Source organism: Octopus sinensis, linkage group LG27 (assembly GCF_006345805.1).
Source record: "Octopus sinensis linkage group LG27, ASM634580v1, whole genome shotgun sequence".
NCBI classification, from domain to species: Eukaryota; Metazoa; Mollusca; class Cephalopoda; order Octopoda; family Octopodidae; genus Octopus; species Octopus sinensis.
The window spans coordinates 15,493,865-15,521,706 of NC_043023.1; the positions used below are offsets into that span (position 1 = coordinate 15,493,865).

The 27,842-nt window shown below is 37.1% G+C and overlaps 2 protein-coding genes across 3 annotated transcripts in view; one reads left to right on the plus strand and one right to left on the minus strand.

Annotated features, from left to right (window-relative positions):
* LOC118768137 (zinc finger protein 708-like) overlaps window positions 1-27,842 on the plus strand; it is a 141,347-nt gene that overhangs the window by 72,829 nt on the left and 40,676 nt on the right. The window contains exon 1 of one of the 2 annotated variants that reach the window (XM_036514012.1): window positions 17,840-17,912. The exons of the other annotated variant lie outside the window; for it this stretch is intronic. The gene's annotated coding sequence lies outside the window, so the exon portion shown is untranslated. Of the gene's footprint in view, window positions 1-17,839; window positions 17,913-27,842 lie in introns of those variants that run through there. 2 annotated transcript variants of the gene reach the window in all.
* LOC115225242 (zinc finger protein 253-like) lies at window positions 7,039-27,282 on the minus strand. The gene is made up of 6 exons (XM_036513900.1): window positions 27,159-27,282; window positions 14,633-14,635; window positions 14,026-14,193; window positions 12,820-12,933; window positions 7,315-7,449; window positions 7,039-7,223 (listed from the first exon to the last, which is right to left on the minus strand). The coding sequence occupies exons 1-6, from the start codon at window positions 27,280-27,282 to the stop codon at window positions 7,039-7,041; spliced, it is 729 nt and encodes a 242-aa protein (XP_036369793.1).

The window sequence follows — 27,842 nt, forward strand, 5'->3', positions numbered from 1 at the left end:
AGATTCTTATGACTGTGTAATCTGTGCTAAATCATTCTCTCAATAATCTACCTTAACTAAACATATACTTATTCATATTGATCAATAACAATATCAATGATAAAACAGATGTCCTGCTGAATAAAATACAGCAAATGTATTACTTTTTACAAAATAAATTCATTTTTCACATTTTCCTCATTTGCATCAACTCACTAATTACGATTTGTGTTTTTTATTCAAACAATATTGATTATATTAATTTGCTCTGTTTTCTTGAGGATATATTATTTTGACACAAATGTATTACACTCCAGTTCCCAGCCATGATCAGTTATCCTCTGCTGGACACACTCAGGGATCCCAGGATCTGCACCCTTTGTGCTACTGCCCACATATTCTGGCACTAGCTGGAGGCTTATTGCTGTTTGTCACAGTTTTGGGTGTAGAGTGGGAAATATTTTTCAAAAGCCTAATGCCCCACTCTACCTATGGTTCAAGCACATCCCCGCTCAACCCATGCAAGGGATTATCATCATACTTATTTTTTGCTAAATCATTCTGTAGAGCAGGTTTTCATGGTCTGGTTCTTACCAGACACCAAGCAGGGATTTATGATGGGCATCTGGTTAGAATGGCACCTGTTGTGATGAGAGTTACCATGTCCCCTTGTGAGAGATAGATTGGTTCGAGTAAAGTATAAATAGTAACGATCTGAGTGGGTTTGCGGTTCAGAGTCAAGTGAAGTCGGAAGGTGTCGCTTGGTTTACTTCCTAAGGAATATTGAATGTTGGTTCTTAAAAGATTTGTTAGTTCATTAGATTGTTGTTAGAATTTTCTGGTTATCTTATTTATTGTACGGAACAATTATGTTACAACATCTGGCGATGAGGGTTTCGAAGCTCTTGCAGGTCAGTTAACAAATTTTTGTGATACAAAATTGTTAAATCATGGAAGACTAATTAGCTTCTTTAAAACTGTTGCAAAATCAACGACAAAGGCAGCAACAACAACAATTGTTGGAGCTTTATTCAAAGAAGTCCAAAAATGAGGGAAGTACATTTTTGCCAGACGACGTTTTGGACTCGATGAATCCAGTTATAACCCAGAGGATGGTATAACTGTTGCATTGTACTACAGCAGCTAATTTTTAAGGATGATTGTAAGACATGGTCAGACACAGAAAAAGTAAGGTTATTATGACATAAATGAGCCCCATCTGAGTATGAACATTATTTTAATTTCATATTACCCGAAAAAACTCAATGAAATTTGTTTTAAAGAAACAATAGAATTACTGTCTAAAATATTCGGTGATAAAACTTCTCTAACACTTGGATGGTGTTTTGGAATATAATGAAAAAAGAGGATGGTGATTTTATCACATACGCAGGAACAATTAACAGAATGTGTGAATATTTTTAAACTCAAAGAATTTACACCTAAAATATTCAGGTGTCTTCTTTTGGTACAAGGCCTTACAACACTGAATATACAGAAATTCACACTGCAGAACTAAATTCTGAAGATTAACCATTAAAGATCCTAGAGGGCTCTGAACAGAAACAAAATTCGTACACGTAAAAATGATTGGAATACATATTAAACTTCAGTTAGACATTGGAAGTGATATTTCAATAATAAATATGGATACAGTGAACTCTCCCTACTATGCCAGTTTTGCAGATGCCCAGAGAGCATGGAGCACTATCCGAAAGTTTATGCAGCAGAAGAGCAGCGGAGAACCCAGGGTCATGCAGGCGTATGATAGGCTAGACAATGAAATGAATGAAAACCGCCGAAAGTAGATGAGTCAGCCGACAATTTTTGAGAGCTTCAGGATTAACTAAAAGCAATTTGAACTTAATAAACATGGATGTCTTCTTTTTACCATTGCATTGAACTTCTTATTGGCCTTACTTCCTACTCTACGAATTTTTATTCGTATGTTCAGTAAATTTTTGGTTATGTAGTGTTTAGATAACAGACCCTCGGTACTATGCCACTCTGGTTCAGTCCCACAGGGTGGCAAAGTAGCGAGAGTTGACTGTATATGGAAGAAAATAGGGAAACCTATCTCTTCTACATGTTTCAGTCATTTGACAGTTGCCATGGTGGAGCACCACCTTTAGTCAAGCAAATAAACACCAGGACTTATTCTTTGTAAGCCCAATACTTATTCTATCGGTCACTTTTGCCGAACCGCTAAGTTACAGAGACATAAACGCACCAGCTTCAATTGTCAAGCGATGTTGGGGGGAGAAATATAGACATACAAACTTACACACACACATATATACATATATATGATGGGCTTCTTTCAGTTTTTGTCTACCAAATCCACTTACAAGGTTTCAGTCGGTCCGAGGCTATAGTAGAAAACACTTGCCCAAGGTGCCACATAGTGGGACTGAACCCGGAACCTTATGGTTCAGAAGCAAGAAACTTACCACACAGCCACTCCTATGCCTATACTCTTTTACTTGTTTCAGTCATTTGACTGGAGCACTGCCTTTAATCGAGCAAATCAACCCCAGGACTTATTCTTTTGTAAGCCCAGTACTTATGATATCGGTCTCTTTTGCCGAACCACTAAGTGACAGGGACATAAACACACCAGCATCGGTTGTCAAGCAATGCTAGGGGGACAAACACAAACACACATATATATATATATATGACGGGCTTCTTTCAGTTTCCGTCTACAAAATCCGCTCACAAGGCTTTGGTCAAGCCAAGGCTATAGTAGAAGACACTTGACCAAGATGTCATGCAATGGGGCTGAACCCGGAACCTTATGGTTCATAAGCAAGCTACTTTCCACACAGCCACTCCTGCGCCTATGTTGAGAAAAACAGCAAAATTTCTTTGTAGCATGACGGGTGACAAATTAAATTTCATAGGCAAAATGTGGGGATAAGTCACATTTCAAGTGAAAGCATGCAATGTCTTCATTGTTAAATATGTTGATTATCTGTTTGGTACCAATTTTTTTTTTCTTGTTTCAGCTCAGAGCTGCGGCCATGCTGATGCACCGCCGTTTTGTACTAGAATGTTATTACAAAGAACTTCCTCTAATGTGTGGCACTTGGTGAAGAATGGAGTTTGATATAGCTACTCTCATTTGCACCTCTTGCCGTGAGGTAGGTTCATCTGAGACTCTCGACAGGAAGATGTCCAGCTTTGATTTAAAAATCACTACATCTACTTTGTGCAAGTTCCTCAGACTCTTTGGGAGAATATTAAAAAGCTGTGGGCCCTTGAAACCCAGCCTGTTGCAGAAGCTGGTCCTGAAGCATGATGTCATTGCCGGGATCTTTGGCACTATGCAATGTTGTCCTGTTCTAAAATTGCTGTGGTTTACAATGCAATTAGTTAGAATTATTCAATATGGGACTTCCCTATAAATATCTATTGTAAAAATGTAAATGGTTCATCATCATCATTTAACATCCACTTTCCATACTGGCATGGGTTGGACGATTTTGACTGAGGGCTGGTGAGCCAGATGGCTGCACTAGGCTCCAATCTGATCTGGCAGAGTTTCTACAGCTGGGTGCCCTTCCTAATGCCAACCACTCCGAGAGTGTAGCGGGGCTGTCCAAGAATTTGGACCTGGAGATCTCCATTTCCACTGACTTCAAGGGCCACCTCCCAGTGGTGTCGGGCATCAATGGAAAGCGCCCTCGACTGCAACAAGACGACCACAGATTTTTTATTTCCCTTACCTGTCTTGTTGCCTAACAACAAGAGTGTAGTGGGTCTTTTTCAAGTGTGACTGGCACGGAAGGGGGCGCAGCCAGATGGCACTGGCATAGATAAGGCTCAAATGGTAGTTCTTTTGTGCCAACTCATTATCTCACATTCACAGCATCATCATCGTTTAGTGTCCGTTTTGGATGGTTCGACTGTGGTCTGGGAAGCCAGAAGGCTGCACCAGGCCCAGTCTGATCTGGCAGTGTTTCTACATCTGGATGCCCTTTTCTCCATGCCGAGCAGGGCCATCTCCCTGACAGGATCTGTCTTTGGTCTTTGCTAAATTTACTGTATGGTTTTTCAATCCAGATCTTGCTTCCATACCTGAAATTTGTTCTCTAATTGTGGTAGGGATTCAGCAATAAGAACAAGGTCATCAGCTTGGAAGAGATCCCAAGGGCAGCCAATCTTAAATTCCTTCCTAATGCCAACCACTCCGTGAGTGTAGTGGGTGCATTTTACATGCCACCAGCACAGGTGTCAGGCAAGGCTGGCAACGGCTATGATCGGTTGGTGCTTTTTACCAGCAAGGAAGCCAGTCAAGGTGGTGCTGGCATCAGTCATGTTCAGATGGTGCTTTTTACTTGCCACCGGCACAGGTATCACAACTACAATTTCCATTTGATTTTTTGATGTTAATGTACTTGACTCAATAGGTCTCCTCATATATCAATGTAAGTTCCATGGATCAAGGTGTAGAATTGTATCAAGTAGAAGCACCAGCAATGCTATCTTCCTGGTGAGGCAAAAGCAGAAGTACTTGGTCAAAGATATATCTTTGCATTTGGATTTTGTTGACATGGAAAAAGCTTTTGACAGAGTCCCCTACTCCATTATTTGGTGAGAAATAGAGAAGCTAGGGAGAGATGAGTGGTTGGTAAGATTGGCTGCCCTTGGGATCTCTTCCAAGCTGATGACCTTGTTATTATTACTGAATCCCTACCAAAATTAGAGAACAAATTTCGGATCTTTTCCTTTTGAACGGTGCGTTTCAACACAATTTCTAGTTAACTAAACACTTTTAAACTTCGTATACTATTAGAATGTGTTTATAAAACATCATTTTTTCTTGGCTTTATTGAGAAAATTCTATAGTTTGTAAGATATTTCGTCTGAAAATTCGAGTATTTTGGCAATTTTAACTGATCGCTGAGTCATTTAGGTAAATAACATTCTGTGCATAATGAATATGTCCCTCCTTTAAGAAACAGATTGGGTTTATTTACATTTGTGAAGAAAAAAAGATACCATTCCCCCACCCCGAACCCTAATCTAAAAGAGATTGAAATGCAATAGATCGATACTAGGGCCATAATTATGGATGACAATTTCATACGACACCGCTACAGAAAGTGGGATTTTTTTCTAGCGGTGTCAAATGAAAATGTCACCCATAATTACGGCCCTAGTATCGATCTATTGCATTTCAATCTATTTTAGAGTTAGAGTTAGGGGAGTGGGAAGGGTATCTTTTTTTCTTCACAAATGTAAATAAACCCAATCTGTTTCTTAAAGGAGGGACATATTCATACAGCACGGAATATTTACCTAAATAGACTCCAGCGATTGGTTAAAATTGCCAAAATACTCGAATTTTCAGACGAAATATCTTACAAACTATAGAATTTTCTCAATAAAGCCAAGAAAAAATGATGTTTTATAAACACATTCTTCCAGTATACAAAGTTTAAAAGTGTTTAGTTAACTAGAAATTATGTTACAAAGTGCCGTTCAAAAGGAAAAGATCCGAAATTTGTTCTCTAATTTTGGTAGGGATTCAGCAATAATAACAAGATCATCAGCTTGGAAGAGATCCCAAGGGCAGCCAATCTTACCAACCACTCATCTCTCCCTAGCTTCTCTATTTCTCACCAAAGTCCAAATGCAAAGATATATCTTTGACCAAGTACTTCTGCTTTTGCCTCACCAGGAAGATAGCATTGCTGGTGCTTCTACTTGATACAATTCTACACCTTGATCCATGGAACTTACATTTATATATGAGGAGACCTATTGAGTCAAGTACATTAACATCAAAAAATCAAATGGAAATTGTAGTTGTGATACCTGTGCCGGTGGCAAGTAAAAAGCACCATCCGAACATGACTGATGCCAGCACCACCTTGACTGGCTTCCATGCCGGTAAAAAGCACCAACCGATCATAGCCGTTGCCAGCCTTGCCTGGCACCTGTGCTGGTGGCATGTAAAATGCACCCACTACACTTACGGAGTGGTTGGCATTAGGAAGGAATTTAAGATTGGCTGCCCTTGGGATCTCTTCCAAGCTGATGACCTTCTTATTGCTGAATCCCTACCAAAATTAGAGAACAAATTTCAGGTTTGGAAGCAAGATCTGGATTGAAAAACCATACAGTAAATTTAGCAAAGACCAAAGACAGAGATGGCCCTGCTCGGCATGTAGAAAAGATGTCAGGAGAAACTCCATGTAGTGTACCCAGTACAAGATATGGACACATATTGTTCATTTGATTATAGGCTGGAGATTGTGGGATAGCCTAAGCATGTCCAGCAGAGAACAACTGATCATCGTTGGGAACTGGAATGTGATACAATGGTGTCGGAATAATATATCCACAAGAAAACAGCAAATTAATGTAATTAAAATTGCTTGATTGAAAACCACACACATCATAATTAATGAGTTGATGCAAATGAGGAAAATGTAAAAAATTTATTTGTCTCAAAAAAAGTAATACAATTGCTGTATTTTATTCCCCATTTTATCACTGGTATTGTTATTGATCAATATGAATAAATACAGGTTTAGTTAAATTACGTTAAGAGAATGATTTTGCACAGATAACACAGCAATATGTCTTCTCTCCTGTATGAATGCATTTAAAATTAGTTAAACAACATAATCCTAAGAGAATGATTTACTACAGATATCAAAACCAAAAATCAAAGTCATAATCGATCAACATCAATGGAATTTGTAGCTGTGATACCAAGGCCGGTGGCACATAAGTGAACCATCCGAACGTGGCCGTTTGCCAGTTCCTTCTGGCACCTTTGCCGGTGGCACGTAAAAAGTACCCACTACAATCACGGAGTGGTTGGCGTTAAGAAGGGCATCCAGCTGTAGAAACACTGCCAGATCAGACTGGAGCCTGGTGCAGCCTTCTGGCTTCCCACACCCCAGTTGAACCGTCCAACCCATGCTAGCATGGAAAGTGGACGCTAAACGATGATGATGATGATCACAGTGATACAATATCTCCCCCATCTAAGTGGATTTGTGATAAAAATATTTTCTCACGCAGAATGACTTACTGCAGATATTACAGTGCTTTCTCTCCTGTATGAATGTATTTGTGATTAGTTAAATATTGTTCCACAGACAATGATTTGCCACACCTCTTACAGTGAAAGGGCTTCTCTCTTGTATGAATACATTTATGAGTATATATAGCACATTCCCAAGAGAATGATTTACCACAGATATCACAGTGACATAGTTTGTCTCCTTTATGAATAGACTTAGAATGATTTACTGCAGATATCACAGTGCTATGATTTCTCTCCTGTATGAATGTATTTGTGTCTAGTAAGGTTACTTTTTCCAGAGAATGATTTACCACAGATATCACATTGATATGCCCTCTCATCAGTGTGGGTACGTTCATGAGCAGTTAAATAACTTCTTAATACAAAGGATTTACCACATATATTGCAGTGATATTGTTTCTCTCCTGTATGAATGTATTTGTGTCTATTAAAATTACTTTTATGAGAGAATGATTTACCACAGATATCACACTGATATGGCCTTTCATTAGTGTGAGTAAGTTCATGAGCAGTTAAATTACTTCTCACTACAAAGGATTTACCACAGATATTGCAGTGACATGGTTTCTCTCCTGTATGAATGGATTTGTGAGAAATAAGGCTACCTTTTTGAGAGAATGATTTACCACAAATATCGCAGTGATATGGCTTCTCACCTGTATGTTAGTTTGTGAGTGGTTAAATAACTTTTTAATGAAAAAGATTTATTACAGATATCACACTGATATTGTTTCTCTCCTGTGTGAATATATTTGTGAGAAGTAAGGTTACATTTGTGAGTGAATGATTTACCACAAATATCACAATGAAATGGCTTCTCATGAGCATGAATAAGTTTGTGTTTAGTTAAAGAACTTCTTATTGAAAAGGATTTATTACAAATATCACAGTGATGTGGTTTCTCTCCTGTATGAATGTATTTGTGAGAAGTAAGGCTAGTCTTTTGAGAGAATGATTTACCACAAATACCACACTGATATGGTTTCTCTCCTGTGTGAATGTATTTGTGATAAGTAAGGCTAGTCTTTTGAGAGAATGATTTACCACAAATACCACACTGATATGGTTTCTCTCCTGTATGAATGTATTTGTGAGAATCAAGGTGACTTTTTTGGGAGAATGATTTACCACAGATGTCACAGTGATGCGGTTTCTCTCCTGTATGAATGTATTTGTGATGAGTAAGATGATCTTTCTTAGAGAATGATCTGCCACAGATATCACAGTGAAATTGCTTTCCACTTGGATCAATACACTTGTGAACAGTGAGATTCGCTGTATTAGAAAAAGTCTTTTTACAGATATCACATTGGTCTGATAATTTTTCTCTTTCTCTTGTCATCTCTGACGGATTCATTATTCTTCTGCAGTATGCAACACTAAAATATATTTTTCTTTTCTTCTTTATAAATGTCTTTGTTGATTCAAATACTTCTACTGCTATATTTACAGCAAATCTGATCTTCTCGAATATCTGAAGATAATACAAAGACCTTCACAGATTTTTCCAAATTCAAACAGAATGTAAAATACTGGCAATGAAGAAAACAAACGTTCGTATTAATTCCAAAGAAATATTTCACAGTTATTCACCATAGATTTGTAATAGAAACAGGGTTATATATATTATTTATAATATCTTCCATTAGTCTTCAAAGGATGATCAATATTCATGATGTATCTGATGTAAAAACTCCTTTATACCACTAACATCTCATATTCTGAAATGACACAGAAACAGTAGAAGATACAGGAAAGACTTGAAAAGCAGAGATTCAACTATAAAAAATATTACTACATTTTCATAATAATAAACTGTTTATATAAACCTTAACCCGAATAATTAGTCTCTATACACAGACTTCCGTTCCTTTACCTTCAGATATTATGTAAAATGTTAAACTACAAAATATTGGACAATAACTTCCTACTATCTTCAGAAATGTGATAAGTCACTGTTGTTTAGCCCGGAATCATCCCTGGCTGAACAGGTCTATTAATGAAATTATGTTGTGTTCACGACTTTTAAAATAATAATAATGAAATTACTGTATACAGTGCTCAGGTGCACCACAACTTGTCAAAAGTGCGTATAAATTATATACAGTAATGTACAAATGTATGGGAAGTGAACAGTGTATGAGTCAGATACATGCTTGTGTGTGTATGGAGGGGAGAAAATCAGGTGTAGTGTTGGCGAATCTCAGGAAGCAAGGAAAGAAGCCCGTCGTATATGTGTATATGTATGTTTGTGTGTGTCCTTATGTGTCTCTGTTTGTCACCCTAACATCGCTGGACAACCATCCAGTGTCAAATTAATCACAGAACTTGAGGCAATCCAACGAAGCTACACAAAGAAGATAGCCTCTGTGCAGCATATGGGCTATTGGGAAAGACTCAAGAGATTAAGACTCTATTCCTTAGAGCGTAGGCGAGAAAGATATGCCATAATATACATCTGGAAGATCCTAGAAGGACTTGTCCCAAACTTTGGCATCGAGTGTTACACAAATACTAGAACTGGGAGCCACTGCATAGTGCCAAGGACTCCAAATTTGCCATCAAGATATAGGACAAGATACTGTGATAGCCTGGGCTTCAGAGGTTCACAGCTCTTCAATATCCTCTCGAAGGACCTGTGAGACCTGCATGGGGTGGATGCAGATGTCTTTAAAATAAAACTGGATCTCTTCCTGTCAGGTTTCCCAGATGAACCAACTTCACGGCAGGAGGTGCAGATGAGGGCAGCTGCATCGAACTCTCTCATGCACCAAATGGCAATTGCTAAAAAGCATTCGTGAAGTAAAATCATGTAGCAACACCAAATATAATTTATCTAATTTTGACACAGTTTGGCTAACCGAATACGGTTGCTTACAGCTCTAGTTAAGAATGCAAATGTCCAGTTCTATCTCATTATTATTATCATTGTTGTTGTTATTCTTTTGCACCGGCAGCCAGAGTGTTTGCCATTTCGTGGTGTGTTCGCCCATCCCCTATACTGGAAGTCCCTATGTTCTGACCCCCATTGGATGCCTTTCCCCTGAACACCTCCAATGGCTTAGATGCTCCCCCATCCATACTTAGTGTTTATCTCCTGTGGAATGCAGTGATAATTTAGTGCACAAAATAATGGTGTAGTGTATGCAGGTTGAAGGCTATTGTATGTTTATGAGTTCTGTCAAATTCAAGCTTTCTTTTCAGGTACCTGATGCTGCTGTCCCCCACCCAGGGTCTTGCAGGCCCACACCTTCCACAACCTCAGAATTGGCACATTGAAAGATAGGTCTGGTGAGATTGTTGAGATTCTTGAATGGAGCCATGTAGATTTGTGCTGCTTCCAAGAAGTAAGGTGGAGAGGAAGTTCTACTAGGTTCCTCACAAGCAAAGAACGTAGGTATAAGATTTTCTGGGTAGGGAATACTGATGGAGTTGAGGGCATGGATATACTTCTTGCAGAGAGAATGGGTTGATAAGGTAATCAAGGTAGTCAGAGTCTGTGATAGAATACTTAAGCTTAGATTAGTGTTGCAACATGGGTTAGCAACCATAATCTTGGCTTATGCCCCTCAGCCAGGGTTACCTGATAAACAGAAAGACCGATTTCATGGCACCCTCTTCTACTTACTTGTACTTGTGGCGACATTCACCCCAGGCGGGTTGAGTCGGCTTCTTCTACCACCCTCGAGGCATCTCAAACCATGGCAGCCCACGCACGACGGTCCTGCGCCAGTTCACTGGAGATAGCAAGCCAGTCACGGTTCCATCGGCGCAGGCAGACCACCTGTGGACCCGTGAGCACAGAGAGGTCCTCAGCTGCCCGCCCATGCGTTTCCGCCAGTTGGGAGGACATCACGGCTCAGTTCACCCACCGGATGCCTACATGCATGTCCAAACCACCGCAAGCGCCGTTGCAGAAGGACAGATGGAAGGGGCCCCAGAGATTGGCGGTGGGAGCATACTTTACTCGGACCAGTCTACTCTTATCACAACAGGTGCCATTCTAACCAAGATGCCCATCATAAATCCCTGCTTGGTGTCTGGTAAGAACAAGACCATGAAAACCGGATCTACAGAATGATTTAGCAAAAAATAAGTAGGCTGTATCATCCACTCTACACCAAACACTATGACAAAAGCAGTAGGCCTCCAGTTTGTTCTAGAATATGTGGGTTGCTATCACAAATACTGCAAATCCTGAGACTCAAAACATGTCCAGGAGGACACAACCGATCGTAATTGGGAACTGGAATGTCAGATATTGGTGTGATAATGACACATCCACAAGAAAATAGAACAAATTAATTTAATCAATATTATTTGAATGGAAAACACACATCATAATTAATGAGTTGAAGCAAATGAGGAAAATGGAAACAATTAATTTATTCAATAAAAAGTAATACAATTGCTGTATTTTATTCACCAGGCGTAGGAGTGGCTGTATGGTAAGTAGCTTGCTTACCAACCACATGGTCCCGGGTTCAGTCCCACTGTGTGACACCTTGGGCAAGTGTCTTCTACTATAGCTTCGGGCCGACCAAAGCCTTGTGAGTGGATTTCGTAGACGGAAACTGAAAAGAAGCCCGTCGTATATATCATCATCATCGTTTAACGTTCGTTTTCCATGCTAGCATGGGTTGGACGGTTCAACCAGAGTCTGGGAAGCCAGGAGGCTGCACCAGGCTCCAGTCGGATCTGGCACTGTTTCTACAGCTGGATGCCCTTCCTAACGCCAACCACACCATGAGTGTAGTGGGTGCTTTTTACGTGCCACCTACACATGTACCAGACGAGGCTGGCAAACGGCAACGATCAGATGGTGCATTTTACGTGCCACATCTGTGTGTACGATTGTGTGCCTTTGTTTGTCCCCGCAACATCGCTTGACAACCGATGCTGGTGTGTTTACGTCCCCATAACTTAACGGCTCGGCAAAAGTGACCGATAGAATAAGTACTAGGCTTACAAAGGATAAGTCCTGGGGTTAATTTGCTCGACTAAAGGCGGTGCTCCAGCATGGCCACAGTCAAATGACTGAACCAAGTAAAAGAAAGAAAAGACATCTATTTTATCCCAGTTATTTTTATAGCTCAATATGAATAAGAATATGTTTAGTTAAGGTAGATTATTGAGAGAATGATTTAGCACAGATTACAGAGTCATAAGAATCTTACCCTCTATGAATATGTTTGTGTTTAGTTAAGTAATTACGAGAGAATGATTAATCACTGATGTCACAGCGTTACGGTTTTTCTCCTGTATGAATGTATTCATGTTGAGTTAACCCACATGGTAAAAGAATGACAGTGCTATGGTTTCTTTCCTGTATGAATGAATTTGAGATTAGCTAAATATTGTTCCACAGAGAATGATTTAGCATAGTTATCACAGTGATAGGGCTTCTCTCTTGCATAAATACATTTATGAGTATATATAGCACATTCCCAAGAGAATGATTTACCACAGATATCACAGTTATATGGTTTGTCTCCTTTATGAATAGACTTTGAATGATTTACTGCAGATATTAAACTACTAGGGTTTCTCTCCTGTATGAATGTGTTTGTGAGAATCAAGGTAACGTCTTTGAGAGAATGACATTCCGCAGACATCACATTGATGAGGTTTCTCTCCTGTATGAATGTATTTATGAGAATCAAGGTTACTTTTTTGAGAGCATGATTTACCACAAATATCACACTGATATGGTTTCTCTCCTGTATGAATGTATTTGTGTTTAGTAAGGCCTCTCTTCTGAGAGAATGATTTACCACAAATATCACAGTCATGTGGTTTCTCTTCTGTATCAATGGATGTGTGAGAAGAAAGGTGACTTTTTTGAGAGAATGATTTACCACAGACATCACATTCATATGGTGTCTCACCTGTATGAATGAATTTGTGAGTAGTTAAATTATGTTTTAATGAAAAAGATTTACCACAGATATCACAGGGATATGGTTTCTCTCCTGTATGAACGGATTTGTGATAAGTAAGGCAACTCATTTGAGAGAATGATTTACCACAAATATCACAGTGATATGGTTTCTAACCTGTATGAATGAATTTGTGAGTAGTTAAATTACCTTTTAATGAAAAAGATTTACCACAAATATCACATTGATATGGTTTCTCTCCTGTATGAATGTATTTGTGAGAAGTCAGGTGAATTTTCTGAGAGAATGATTTTCCACAGATATCACAGTGATAAGGTTTCTCTCCTGTATGAATGGATATGTGATAAGTAAGGCTGTGCTTATGGGAGAATGATTTACCACAAATATCACATTCATATGGTTTCTCACCTGTATGAATGAATTTGTGAGTAGTTAAATTACGTTTTAATGAAAAAGATTTGCCACAGATATCACAGGGATATGGTTTCTCTCCTGTATGAACGGATTTGTGATAAGTAAGGCAACTCATTTGAGAGAATGATTTACCACAAATATCACATTGATAAGGTTTCTCTCCTGTATGAATGTATTTGTGAGAAATAAGGCTGTGCTTATGGGAGAATGATTTACCACAAATATCACATTCATATGGTTTCTCTCCTGTATGAATGTATTTGTGTCTAGTTAAGTCACCTAACTGGGAGAATGATTTTCCACATATATCACAGGGATGTGGTTTCTTCCCTGTATGACTGACTTTGTGATAAGTAAGGCTATGCTTAAAGGAGAATGATTTACCACAAATATCACAGTAATATGGTTTCTCACCTGTATGAATGGATTTGTGATTCGTAAGGTTACTTTTACCAGAGAATGATTTACCACAAATATCACACTGATATGGTTTCTCTCCTGTATGAGTGGATTTGTGACAAGTAAGGCTAATCTTATGAGAGAATGATTTACCACAAATATCACACTGATAAGGTTTCTCTCCTGTATGAATGGATTTGTGTTGAGTAAGGCTACTTTTATGAGAGAATGATTTACCACAAATGTCACATTGATATGGTTTCTCACCTGTATGACTGTATTTGTGAGAAGTAAGGTGAACCTTCTGAAAGAATGACTTTCCACAAATATCACAGTGATACCGTTTCGCTCTTGTATGAATGTAATTGTGTTTAGTAAGGTGACTTTTATCAGAGAATGATTTACCACAGACATCACAGTGATATGGCTTCCCCCCTGCATGAATGAATTTGTGAACAGTGAGATTTCCCTTGTTAGAATAAGTCTTTTTACAGATATCACATTGTTGTGATAATTTTTCTGTTTCTTTTGTCATCTCTTGAGGATTCATTATTGTTCTATAGTATACAAGCACAAAATATAATTTTGCTTCCTTTTTTATATATTTCTATTGCTTATATTTCCAGCAGTTCTGACCTTCATCAATATCTGAAGATGATACAAACACCTTTGCAGATATCTCCCGCTCCAAACAGAATGTGAAATACTTTAGCAAATATTCCAGGCAATGATGGAAACAAATGTTGCCATCAATTCAGAAGAAATATTTCACAATTTTCCACCATAGACAAATCGTATAAACAGAGTTATGTCAAATATTTATAACATCTTCCATTAGATGATCAATATTCATGAAGTATCACTAACATTTCACCTCCTGAAATGACACAGAAACAAGAAAATATAGGAAAGACTTAAAAAGCAGAAATTCAACTATAAAGAAAATATAACTACATCTTCATAATGATAAACTGTGGATATAATCCTTTAATTGGTCTTTGAAATTTATTTATGGTAATTTATAATATGGTAACCCTTTTGTTACCATATTTCTTTTGAGATTCAGTGTGTTTCTTTCAATTGTTTTAAATATAATAAAGAATTTAGTAAACTAACTTAGTTATCATTCAACTAGTGTTAGGAACATAAATTGTAACTAAGGTTTGGTGGAAGATTTTAATTCAAAACTTATGAAAACAAAACATTTTACCAGAGAGTTAGAGCCCGTTTTGGCCGGGTTAGTAACAAAAGGGTGTGGTCTTTGAAATTTATTTTGTTATTAAAATTATATGATACAACCTTGTGTAATGTCTACATATAGACGGACTTCAGTTCCTCTTCCTTCAGATATTATGTAAAACATTATCCCTTTAGTGTTCAGATTATTCTGTTAAATGTAATTCTTTTTCACTCAAATTGTTTTGAATTAATCATGCATTATCTTATGGCTTTGAGGTTTCAATGATGTGATTGTTTATTTCTAGAATGTCAATGTAGGTTAGGTGTGAGAGGCCAGATACCGCCAGTTTGAATATAAAACATGCAGAATATCTGGGCCTGATATGGCCGGTTTAAACAATAAAGGGTTCAACTATAGGATATTGGACAATAATATGATAAGTGACTACTGTTTAACCCTAGGTTATCCCTGACTGAGCAGATCGATTATTAATGAAATTAGGTAATGTTACAACTTCTATAACAGATCAAACATAAACATAAACTACAATTTAGTGAACCAACCCATCATGACTTTTCCTCTCCTAACTTTATTAATAATAAAAACAAACTGCACTCACATATGTTGAAGGTGTGGTCACTAATTTAGAGAAAGTGTTCTGTGAATTGACGTATGAAGAGTAGAGCCAGGACGGAATGGCGATCCTTCGGTATAGGTACACACGTGACTTTGTTTACATTTCTGAAGATGACAGAAACCCTTTTCTCCCACCGCTAACCCTAAACCACCCCCCACCGACATATAAAAAAAACACCTTTTTGAAATGTATCCGGTACTTCCGGAAGTACACCGGTACTTATACCGTAAGATCGCCTTTCTTTTTAAAACAAAGTAAATAAAACACAAAAGCATAGGTACTACTAGCGAAGACTGGACCCGGTACGCGCTAGCTAGTCGTAAGTAGTCGATCCTATAACGACTTGCGCGTATGCAAATGAGTTGATTTTACCGAATAAAATAAGAGAATTTTTTAAAGAAAGTAAATAAATTATTTCTTAGAACAATGTATATGATTTTTTTACACAAATCAAATAAAATGTGTGTGAAATATTCTTTTAGTTTTCATATTCTTTAGTAAATTATTTCTTTTTTAACTAATTAAATAAAACAAAAACACAAAGTAAGGATCTACTAGTCACGGGATCGCTCTTCTAGAGTAGTACCATCGCCAGTTGATGACATTTGCCGATTCTGTCTACAAAAGGCTGTATCTGCTATTTATCATAGTGCTATCACTGGCCACATGTTTCAGTTAGCTATTGATGTTTTATGATGTTGCAGATTATTTATTCTGAGAAGCTGAAATAGACAGAATTATTAACGTGTATCATTTTGACAGAATAAACAGCAAATACAGATGTTTAGCAAATGATACATCTGTGATAAAACAACAAACAGCTTTGAATGGACACAACCAGCAAATGGATTATCTACCAAAATAATTGAAATTAAAAACCAGGTGCTTTACTGGACAATAGAATTAATATCGATTTCAGACTAGTATTATTTAAAACTATCAATACTGTCTGGATTTTCCAATTAGCCAGATACATAGGCTTTTACTAAAAAGAAAATATGTATTACAACTTACCTCTGATGATAATTTAGTCGCTGTTTTATAAGAAATATTTTTAATTACACACTCGAACGAGCGGGAAATATTACTGGAAGACACATAGAAAAGCCGACACGGTATGTCAACGAAACGAAAAACCCTAAATGTCTATTGTTAAAATGGATCGGCTTGATTATCTGTGTAATTTCTTTATCATATAAAATAATATAAGATTAATTTTTTCTTCTTTCTGTAATTCCTTGCAAACATAAGGACACAAGAAATGTGTCAAGGCAGACAGGAAACGTTGCTGCTTCCTAGGGCTAAATAGTAGTAGTATGATTCCCTTCATGGGACTGTCACATTAAGTTGACAGTATACAACTACTTTATCGTACCACTACTGCATAAATCTCTGTAAGATTTTTAGAAATGTATTATTTCTGTTTTTGTAATTCCTTTATAACGTACAAAGTGTTTCATCTCTGAAATATCTGAAAGATAAGGTATATAACCCTGGCTATACTATTTAACACTGGTAGACCACATATCTATACCAGTACCGAAGTTTTTCTCTAATAAGTGAAATCTCGCTGTTCACAAATATATTCATTCAAGTTTAAAGTAATATCACTGTGATATCTGTGGTAAATCATTCTCCGAGATAGCTACCTTAACTAGACACAAATACATTCATACAGGAGAGAGACCATATCACTGTTATATCTAGTAAATAATTTTCTTTGAGAGGCAATTTAGGGATCTTTTCCTTTTGACCGGCAAATTTTTAAAATAATTTCCATGTAAGTAAAAAATGAGAAAAAGATGTTTTATAAACACATTCTACCAGTATACGAAGTTTAAAATTTTTTAGTTACATAGAAATTATGTCAAAAAACTGCCGTTCAAAAGGAAAAGATCCGAATGTTGTTGTTGCTACCAACACCGCTATTGTTTATGTTAATTTGAAATTTGCCAGCAAAATCTCATAAAATGGCAATGTTCTATAAGTTGTACGAGCTTATATCCTTTATATGAAAATGAAGAAGTTAAGTATGTTATGTGACTCCGCCGTAACCGTAACCGCCAAAAACGGGTGGTGTGGCTATTCGTTACCTTGGCCCAATTCACATTTTCAAAAATTTATTATAGTTATAAACAAACTTTAACAGTTTACCACCTTAATTTCAGCATCAGACAAAAGTGAGTAAATACGAAGCGCACAACAACCGGATTGTTAGTTCGTGTCGTTGACTTTCCGTGTCGGCTTTTCTATGTGTCTTCCAGTAATATTTCCCTCTCGTTCGAGTGTGTAATTAAAAATATTTCTTATAAAACAGCGACTAAATTATCATCAGAGGTAAGTTGTAATACATATTTTCTCTTTAGTAAAAACCTATGTATCTGGCTAATTGGAAAATCCAGACAGTATTGATAGTTTTAAATAATACTAGTCTGAAATCGATATTAATTCTATTGTCCAGTAAAGCACCTGGTTTTTAATTTCAATTATTTTGGTAGATAATCCATTTGCTGGTTGTGTCCATTCAAAGCTGTTTGTTGTTTTATCACAGATGTATCATTTGCTAAACATCTGTATTTGCTGTTTATTCTGTCAAAATGATACACGTTAATAATTCTGTCCATTTCAGCTTCTCAGAATAAATAATCTGCAACATCATAAAACGTCAATAGCTAACTGAAACATGTGGCCAGTGATAGCACTATGATAAAAAGCAGATACAGCATTTTGTAGACAGAATCGGCAAGGGTCATAAACTGGCGATGGGTACTACTCTAGAAGAGTGGTCCCGGTGTGCGCACTCGCGCTTGTTAGTCGTGACTAGTAGATCCTTACTTTGTGTTTTTGTTTTATTTAATTAGTTAAAAAAGAAATTATTTACTAAAGAATATGAAAACTAAAAGAATATATCACACACATTTTATTTGATTTGTGTAAAAAAATCATATACATTGTTTTAAGAAATAATGTATTTACTTTCTTTAAAAAATTCTTTTATTATATTCTGTAAAATCAACTCATTTGCATACGCACAAGTCGTTGTAGGATCGACTACTTACGACTAGCTAGCGCGTACCGGGTCCAGTCTTCGCTAGTAGTACATGTGTTTTTGTGTTTTATTTACTTTGTTTTGAAAAGAAGGCGATCTTACGGTATAAGTACCAGTGTACTTCCGGAAGTACTGGATACATTTCAAAAAAGTGTTTTTTATATGTAAGGGGGGGAGAAAAGGGTTTCTGTTATCTTCAGAAATGTAAACAAAGTCACGTGTGTACCTATACCGAAGGATCACCATTCTGTCCTGGCTCTAATCTTCATACGTCAATTCACAGAACACTTTCTCTAAATTTGTGACCACACCTTCAACATATGTGAGTGCAGTTTGTTTTTATTATTAATAAAGTTAGGAGAGGAAAAGTCATGATGGGTTGGTTCACTAAATTGTAGTTTATGTTTATGTTTGATCTGTTATAGAAGTTGTAACAATCATGAACATTACCTAATTTCATTAATAATAGATCTGCTCAGTCAGGGATAACCTAGGGTTAAACAGTAGTCACTTATCATATTATTGTCCAATATCCTATAGTTGAACCCTTTATTGTTTAAACCGGCCATATCAGGCCCAGATATTCTGCATGTTTTATATTCAAACTGGCGGTATCTGGCCCCTCACACCTAACCTACATTGACATTCTAGAAATAAACAATCACATCATTGAAACCTCAAAGCCATAAGATATTGCATGATGAATTCAAAACAATTTGAGTGAAAAAGAATTACATTTAACAGAATAATCTGAACACTAAAGGGATAGTGTTTTACATAATATCTGAAGGAAGAGGAACTGAAGTCCGTCTATATGTAGACATTACACAAGGTTGTATCATATAATTTTAATAACAAAATAAATTTCAAAGACCACACCCTCTTGTTACTAACCCGGCCAAAACGGGCTCTGGCTCTGTGGTAAAATGTCTTGTTTTCATAAGTTTTGAATTAAAATCTTCCACGAAACCTTAGTTACAATTTATGTTCCTAACACTAGTTGAATGATAACTAATTTAGTTTACTAAATTCTTTATTATATTTAAAATAATTGAAAGAAACACACTGAATCTCAAAAGAAATATGATAACAAAAGGGTTACCATATTATAAATTACCATAAATAAATTTCAAAGAGAAATTAAAGGATTATATCCACAGTTTATCATTATGAAGATGTAGTTATATTTTTTTTATAGTTGAATGTCTGCTTTTTAAGTCTTTACTATATCTTCTGTTTCTGTGTCATTTCAGGAGGTGAAATGTTAGTGATACTTCATGAATATTGATCATCTAATGGAAGATGTTATAATTATTTGACATAACTCTTTTTATACGATTTGTCTATGGTGGAAAACTGTGAAATATTTCTTCTCAATTGATGGCAACATTTGTTTCCATCATTGCCTGGAATATTTGCTAAAGTATTTCACATTCTGTTTGGAGCGGGAGATATCTGCAAAGGTGTTTGTATCATCTATAGATATTGATGAAGATCGGAACTGCTGGAAATATAAGCAATAGAAATATATAAAAAAGGAAGCAAAATTATATTTTGTGTTTGTATACTATAGAACAATAATGAATCCTCAAGAGATGACAAAAGAAACAGAAAAATTATCACACCAATGCGATATCTGTAAAAATACTTTTTCTAGTAAGGGAAATCTCACTGTTCACAAATTTATTCATGCAGGCGAGAAACCATATCAGTGTGATATCTGTGGAAAATCATTCTCTGATAAAAGTCACCTTACTTCTCATAAATCCACTCATACAGGAAAGAAACAATATCAGTGTGATATTTGTGGTAAATCATTCTCTGATAAAAGTAACCTTGCTTCTCACAAATCCACTCATACAGGAGAGAAACCATATCACTGTGATATCGGTGGTAAATCATTCTCTCATAAAATTCACCTGACTTCTCACAAATACATTCATACAGAAGAAAGACCATATTGCTATGATATTTGTGGTAAATCATTCTCTCAGAAAATTCACCTGACTTCTCACAAATACATTCATACAGAAGAAAGACCATATTGATGTGATATTTGTGGTAAATCATTCTCTCAGAAAATTCACCTTACTTCTCACAAATCCATTCATACAGGAGAGAAACCATATCAATGTCGTATTTGTGGTAAATCATTCTCCCATAAGCGCAGCCTTACTTATCACAAATCCATTCATACTGGAGAGAAACCATATCAGTGTGATATTTGTGGAAAATCATTCTCTCAAAAAAGTAACCTTGATTCTCATAAATATATTCATACAGGAGAGAAGCCTCATCAATGTGATGTCTGTGGAATGTCATTCTCTCAAAGACGTTACCTTGATTCTCACAAATCTATTCATACAGGAGAGAAACCATATCAATGTCGTATTTGTGGTAAATCATTCTCCCATAAACACAGCCTTACTTATCACAAATCCATTCATACTGGAGAGAAACCATATCAATGCGATATTTGTGGTAAATCATTCTCTCAGAAAATTCACCTTACTTCTCACAAATCCATTCATACAGGAGAGAAACCATATCAATGTCGTATTTGTGGTAAATCATTCTCCCAGAAGCATAGCCTTACTTATCACAACTCCATTCATACTGGAGAGAAACTGTATGAGTGTGATATTTGTGGTAAATCATTGTCTTGCTTGCGCTCTTTAACCTCTCATAAAAACATTCATACAGGAGAGAAACCATAGAACTGTAATATCTGCTGTAAATCATTCTAAGTCGGATCTTTTCCTTTTGAACGGCACATGTCAACAAAATTTCTAGTTAACTAAACACTTTAAAACTTCGTATACTGGTAGAATGTATCAAAATAAAACATTTTTTTCTCTTGGCTTTCTTGAGAAAATTGTAATTTGTTTGTTTAATGTAGTTTAATTTTTCGAATTTTAACCAATCCTATGCCCTCTATTGAGCTAAAATCATTTGCTGCGTCTAAAACTGAGACAACATCCTATCAGAAAATAAAGAAATAACAGTAATAATCTCTTATGATAAAAGGCAGATTTTCTCTGCCTGTTCCCATGTTTCTTTTTAATACAATTCTACAATATGTAATTTCTTCAATTGGAATTTACCTGTGATTTTCCCAAGTAGATTCGATTGGGTCATGGCATGTAAAATTTTTTTAATTTGACCCCCAATTAAGCAAAAATTCGAGAAAATTAATATTTTACGAGTTGCCTCTCTCATTTCAAGTGGTTTACTTCTGCTATTACCACCACACTTTCTCCTACTTTCTCTTTGCAAGTGTGAAACTATTTAAGTGAAAGTATTATATAACAGGGATGAGCCATCAATAGTGGTCATCGTTTTTGCTAGAGGAAGATCTGCTATGGTCTTATATGCTACACCACTGGTTTTCAATTCAAATTAATCAAATTAAAATTCAATTTTTCACCCTTATTATGTGTGTGTGTGTGTATTAGCAATTCGTATAAAATTGCATCAATGACTTGAACTTGAATAAGTGGTTTCACATAAATGGGGATAAATTAAAAAGGTTTGTTGTTATTATTACTGTTTGACTATTGCAATCACGTTTGTTGGTTCCTCGTCAGGGAAACGTTGTTGTGTTGCATTTGTTAAATAATTGTAAACCGTAACCCTCCCCCTCTCGGAGAAGGTGCTTTGGTTATTGTTTAAAAATTGAATTGTGTCCCTGTTTGGGGAAATTGACAATATTTTCACCGTCTTTACGGAAGCATTTTTGTTAAAATGCCTTCGATAGAAGAAAGTCCAAAAATGAATTTTGCTGCAGCCGTACACTTCTATCCATGAGGGAGGACAAGATCCAATTGATCGAAATTGCAAGAGACGGGCCTACAATTCCAGTCTGTTATATATTTTTGAGTATTGTTATCACTAGCGATATCAAGATATAACTTTGTATTTTGTATTTTATGTGTAGATGTATATATATAGATGTACATGTAATATGTACACATATATACGTGCATAATATATCTACACATACGCGCGCACACACACACACATACATAGGGGCAGGTGTGGCTGTGTGGTAACAAACTACGTTCCAAACACATGGTCCTGGGTTCAGTCCCACTGTGTGGTGACTTGGCATGTGTCTTCTGCTGTAGCTTCAGATCAACAAAAGCCTTCTCAGTGGATTTTGTACATATATACAGGCATACATACATATATATACGTGCATACGTACATATTCGGCATAAACACTCTACCACTACAACTAATAACTGTTGGGAACACTTTCAAACCTGCCTTACATTCGAACCGGAATCTCAAAAACATTGTCCCCTTCAGCGCCAAGCTCAGCTGCTCTATCTTACATGGAGGGTATCAGCAATGAAATCTATAACAAAACACTCATTGACGTTGAAGACAGAATTGCTAAACTGGGTGGAAATGTATTGTCGACGTATGCCCTGCCACAAGCATTCAGGTAAGGGTCAAATAGCCTTCCTACTGCTGTCATTCGTGAAACAACATACGACACTCAAGCGCTTTCAAAGTACATTGTTGAAAATGAGCCTAAATTACTTCCGGACCAGCTGCAGGCCTACAGATCTATTCTTAACAGTGTATGCCAATGCGAGGGACGAATCTTCTTCCTCGATGCTCCTGGAGGGACAGGAAAAACATTTATTACAAAGCTTCTCCTTGCAGAAGTTAGGTAGCATCAGGACATTGCAGTAGCTGTAGCCTCCTCTGGCATTGCAGCTACTTTGTTACCCGGAGGCAGGACAGCACACTCAACTTTTAAACTCACTCTCAATTTAGCAGCATCCGAAATGCCTTCATGAAACATCAACAAAAGCTCAGATCAGGGACAAGTACTTAAAATGTGTTATGTAATTGTCTGGGATGAGTGCACTATGGCTCACAAGGGAGCTTTGGAAGCATTAGATAGAGCCCTGAAAGACATCCGAGACTGTCAGGCTCCAATGGGAGGTGTAACGTTTCTGTTGTCAGGTGATTTCAAGCAAACTCTTCCTGTCATTCCGAAAGGCACTAGAGCTGATGAAGTTCAAGCATGCCTAAAGTCCTCTACCCTGTGGCATCATGTTACAATCTTTAGTCTCACCACTAACATGAGAGCTCAGCTACACGGCGACAAAATGTCCACAAAGTTTGCACAGGACATTTTGACACTTGGTGAAGGCAAGATGCCTTTCGATGGTGCAGGACAAATGGAAGTGTGGTCATTTTCCTCTGTTGTTAATTCTGTAGATGACCTCAAAAACAAAGTCTTTCCCAACTTCACACAAAACTACCAAAATCACAATTGGCAGTGTGAAAGAGCAATATTAGCTCCAAAAAACGTCACTGTTAACAAAATTAATCAACAGCTAATGCATTCTCTTCCCGGCACTATACACACTTACAAGTCTGTTGATACAATTCCAGATATAAATGAAGTTGTGAACTGTCCTCCTGAATTTCTCAATTCACTGGAGCCTCCTCGACTACCTCCACACATATTACCACCAAGACTTTGCAATGGAACACGACTGGTGATAAAGAAAATGATATCACAGGTTATCGAGGCGATCATTCTTTTTGGATGTGGAAAAGGTGATGACGTCTTTATTCCAAGATTTTCTCTTACTCCATCAGGAGCAGAAATTCCATTTACATTCAGAAGACTGCAATTCCCCCTTCGTGTCAGCTTTGCCATGTCCATTAACAAATCTCGGGGTCAAACCCTCTCTGTAGCTGGTCTTCTCTTGGAAGAGCCCTGCTTCTCGCATAGGCAACTGTATGTTGGCTGCTCAAGAGTAGGAACCAAAAGAAACCTTTTCCACAAGGAAAAACAAGGAACATTGTTTACAACGAGGTGTTATAATCTCAAAAGCCAGGCGGTATATACATGATCCCCTTTTTTTTAACAAACTTCATGTACTTTCATGTATTTATATTAATATACATATATTTGTGTGTATCCATATATATATATATATATAACAGAAAAGTCTAATTCTTCTATAGAATGTATCCGGGTATCTCTGCTAGTGTTTAATAAATGTTGCAAGTTATGGATGATTCTTTTATGACTTCATTGCTTTCAGGCTTAGCTTAAAGTATTTTCACGCCCGACATCACAAAATGCGTCTGAATAAACATTGCTGGACAGCAAATAGAGACTCAGACATTGCTTAGAAAATAATTTTCATTTTTAACCTCGTGTACAATATGCACCTAGGATTTTGACCTTTAAATTTTGGGGGAAAAAATGTGGATTATACTCGAAGATTTACAGTACATGTTTTGCGCATCTATTAATTTGCATACGCGCACTTGCGCTAGGTAGTTGTAGGATGGACTAGTCACAACTAGCTAGCGCAGATGCACAATAGCGGACCACTTTTCTTAAATAGTACTCAGCGTCTGTAACCAGTCAAGTCGTGAGTCACTCTGGTAATTAATATATATATAACAATTATAGGTGGTTTTACGTTTTCCACAATGATATGTACTACCAGGGTGCCACCAAGCTTATTGAATATGAGAAGGCTGTTTTTCCTGAGATGTATATTAACACGCAGACGTCTGTACTTCGTACAAGTTTGCGCTGATCTTTTCCTTTTGAATGGCAGATGTCAACATAATTTCTAGTTAACTAAACACTTTTAAACTTCGTATACTGGTAGAATGTGTTTATAAAACATCATTTTTTCTTGGCTTTATTGAGAAAGTTCTATAGTTTGTAACATATTTCCACTTTAAAATCGAGGATTTCGACAATTTTAACCAATGAAATATGTCTATTTGGAGTGAAAACATACCGTGCTGTATGAATATGTCCCTTGTTTAAGAAACAGATTGGGTTTATTTACATTTGCAAAGAAAAAAAAATACCCTTCCCCTAACCCTAACCCTAAAATAGATTGCAATGCAAAGATCGATATTAGGGTTATAATTATGGGTGACAATTTCATACGACACCACTACAGAAAATGGGATTTTTTTCAGTGGTGTCAAATGAAAATGTCACCCATAATTATAACCCTAGTATCGATCTTTGCATTTCAATTTATTTTAGGGTTAGGTTTAGTTAGAGTTAGGGTTAGGGGTGGGGGAAGGGTATCTTTATCGTACCACTACTGCATAAATCTCTATGAGATATTTAGAAATGTACTGGATCTTTTCGGTTTGAACGGCAGTTTTTCTGGCGGTGTCATAGGAAATCACCAATAATTGTGACCCTAGTATCGATCTATTGCATTTCAATCTTTTTTAGGGTTAGGGGTGGGAGGAAGGGTATCTTTTAGTTACCTAGAAATCATGTTAAAAACTGCCATTCAAACCGAAAAGACCTACATACTCTGTTGTTGATGGTGAAATTCCAATGAAGGATCCTTGGATTTAGGTTAGAAATTGGCTCTTTCTCTATTGGCAAGTAATTTTGAAATAAAACTGAACAATGGCATACATATATACGTACATATATGTAGACTGTTGCTATAGCAACGAAGCTAAGATACACAGAGTGAAGCCACTTGGGAAAGATTGACTCTAAACTCTGCTGTGCATTCACACTAAGTGTTAACATTCTAGCTCTCTTCTGCTGTTTGCAGCAATGCTTGGAAGGAAGGTGTGTAGCGTGTTATTGTCACAATGAGCATGATAGAAAGTTTAGCAGAGAATCTGCATCAAATTTTTCCAAACTCAAGGCAATACCTGCTCAGAGGCCCACACAAATTTTCATCATTCTCGACACAATCAAGGGAATCTTGTATAACTTATTTCTTTATTACCCACAAGGGGCTAAACACAGAGAGGACAAACAAGGACAGATGCACGGGTTAAGTCCGTTATATCGACCCCGATAAGATGAAGGGCAAAGTCGACCTCAGCGGAATTTGAACTCAGAAGATTACGGCTACACATTTCGCCCAGCGTGCTAACGTTTCTGCCAGCTCACCGCCTTGTATAACTAAAACCTGAGTGACCCCTGGCGGTCAGATAGGAAAGCAAAATGAAAATGGGATTTAAAGAGAGTAATCTCCCTCGACCTTCTTGAATACTTTAGAAGCTTCCTATTAACTTCCAGATGACATAGCAGTCAGGGACTTCTGGCTTATCCCTTATAGAAAGCAGAGCATTCTAATTTTGTGCCACCCTTGCGTTGACTCCTGACTCCTAGACATGCATTGACTCCTGACTCCTAGACATGCATTGACTCAGGTCACGCACATACACACCCGCAAGTGCATGTGTTTGCCTTATTTTGCTTTGAGACGTGGTTGCAAAATATGTTCATCTGATGTTACAAGCTTTTCCTTCAATTAACCTTATATGTCAACGCATTACCTCTATACTGTCCGCTGGGTTATAACTGGATTCATCGAGTCCAAAACGGGGTCTGGCAAAATTGTACTTCCCTCATTTCTGGACTTCTTTGAATAAAGCTCCAATAATTGTTGTTGTTGCTGCCTTTGTCGTTGATTTTTCAACAGTTTTAAAGAAGCTAATTAGTCTTCCATGATTTAACAATTTTGTATCACAAAAATTTGATAACTGACCTGCAAGAGCTTCGAAACCTTCATCGCCAGATGTTGTAACATAATTGTTCCGTACAATAAATAAGATAACCAGAAAATTGTAACAACAATCTAATGAACTAACAAATCTTTTACGAACCAACATTCAATATTCCTTAGGAAGTAAACCAAGCGACACCTTCCGACTTTACTTGACTCTGAACCGTGAACCCACTCAGATCGTTACTATTTATACTTTACTCGAACCAATCTATCTCTCACAAGGGGACATGGTAACTCTCATCACAACAGGTGCCATTCTAACCAGATGCCCATCATAAATCCCTGCTTGGTGTCTGGTAAGAACAAGACCATGAAAACCTGCTCTACAGAATGATTTAGCAAAAAATAAGTATGATGATAATCCCTTGCATGGGTTGAGCGGGGATGTGCTTGAACCATAGGTAGAGTGGGGCATTAGGCTTTTGAAAAATATTTCCCACTCTACACCCAAAACTGTGACAAACAGCAATAAGCCTCCAGCTAGTGCCAGAATAAGTGGGCAGTAGCACAAAGGGTGCAGATCCTGGGATCCCTGAGTGTGTCCAGCAGAGGATAACTGATCATGGCTTGGAACTGGAGTGTAATACATTTGTGTCAAAATAATATATCATCAAGAAAACAGAGCAAATTAATATAATCAATATTGTTTGAATAAAAAACACA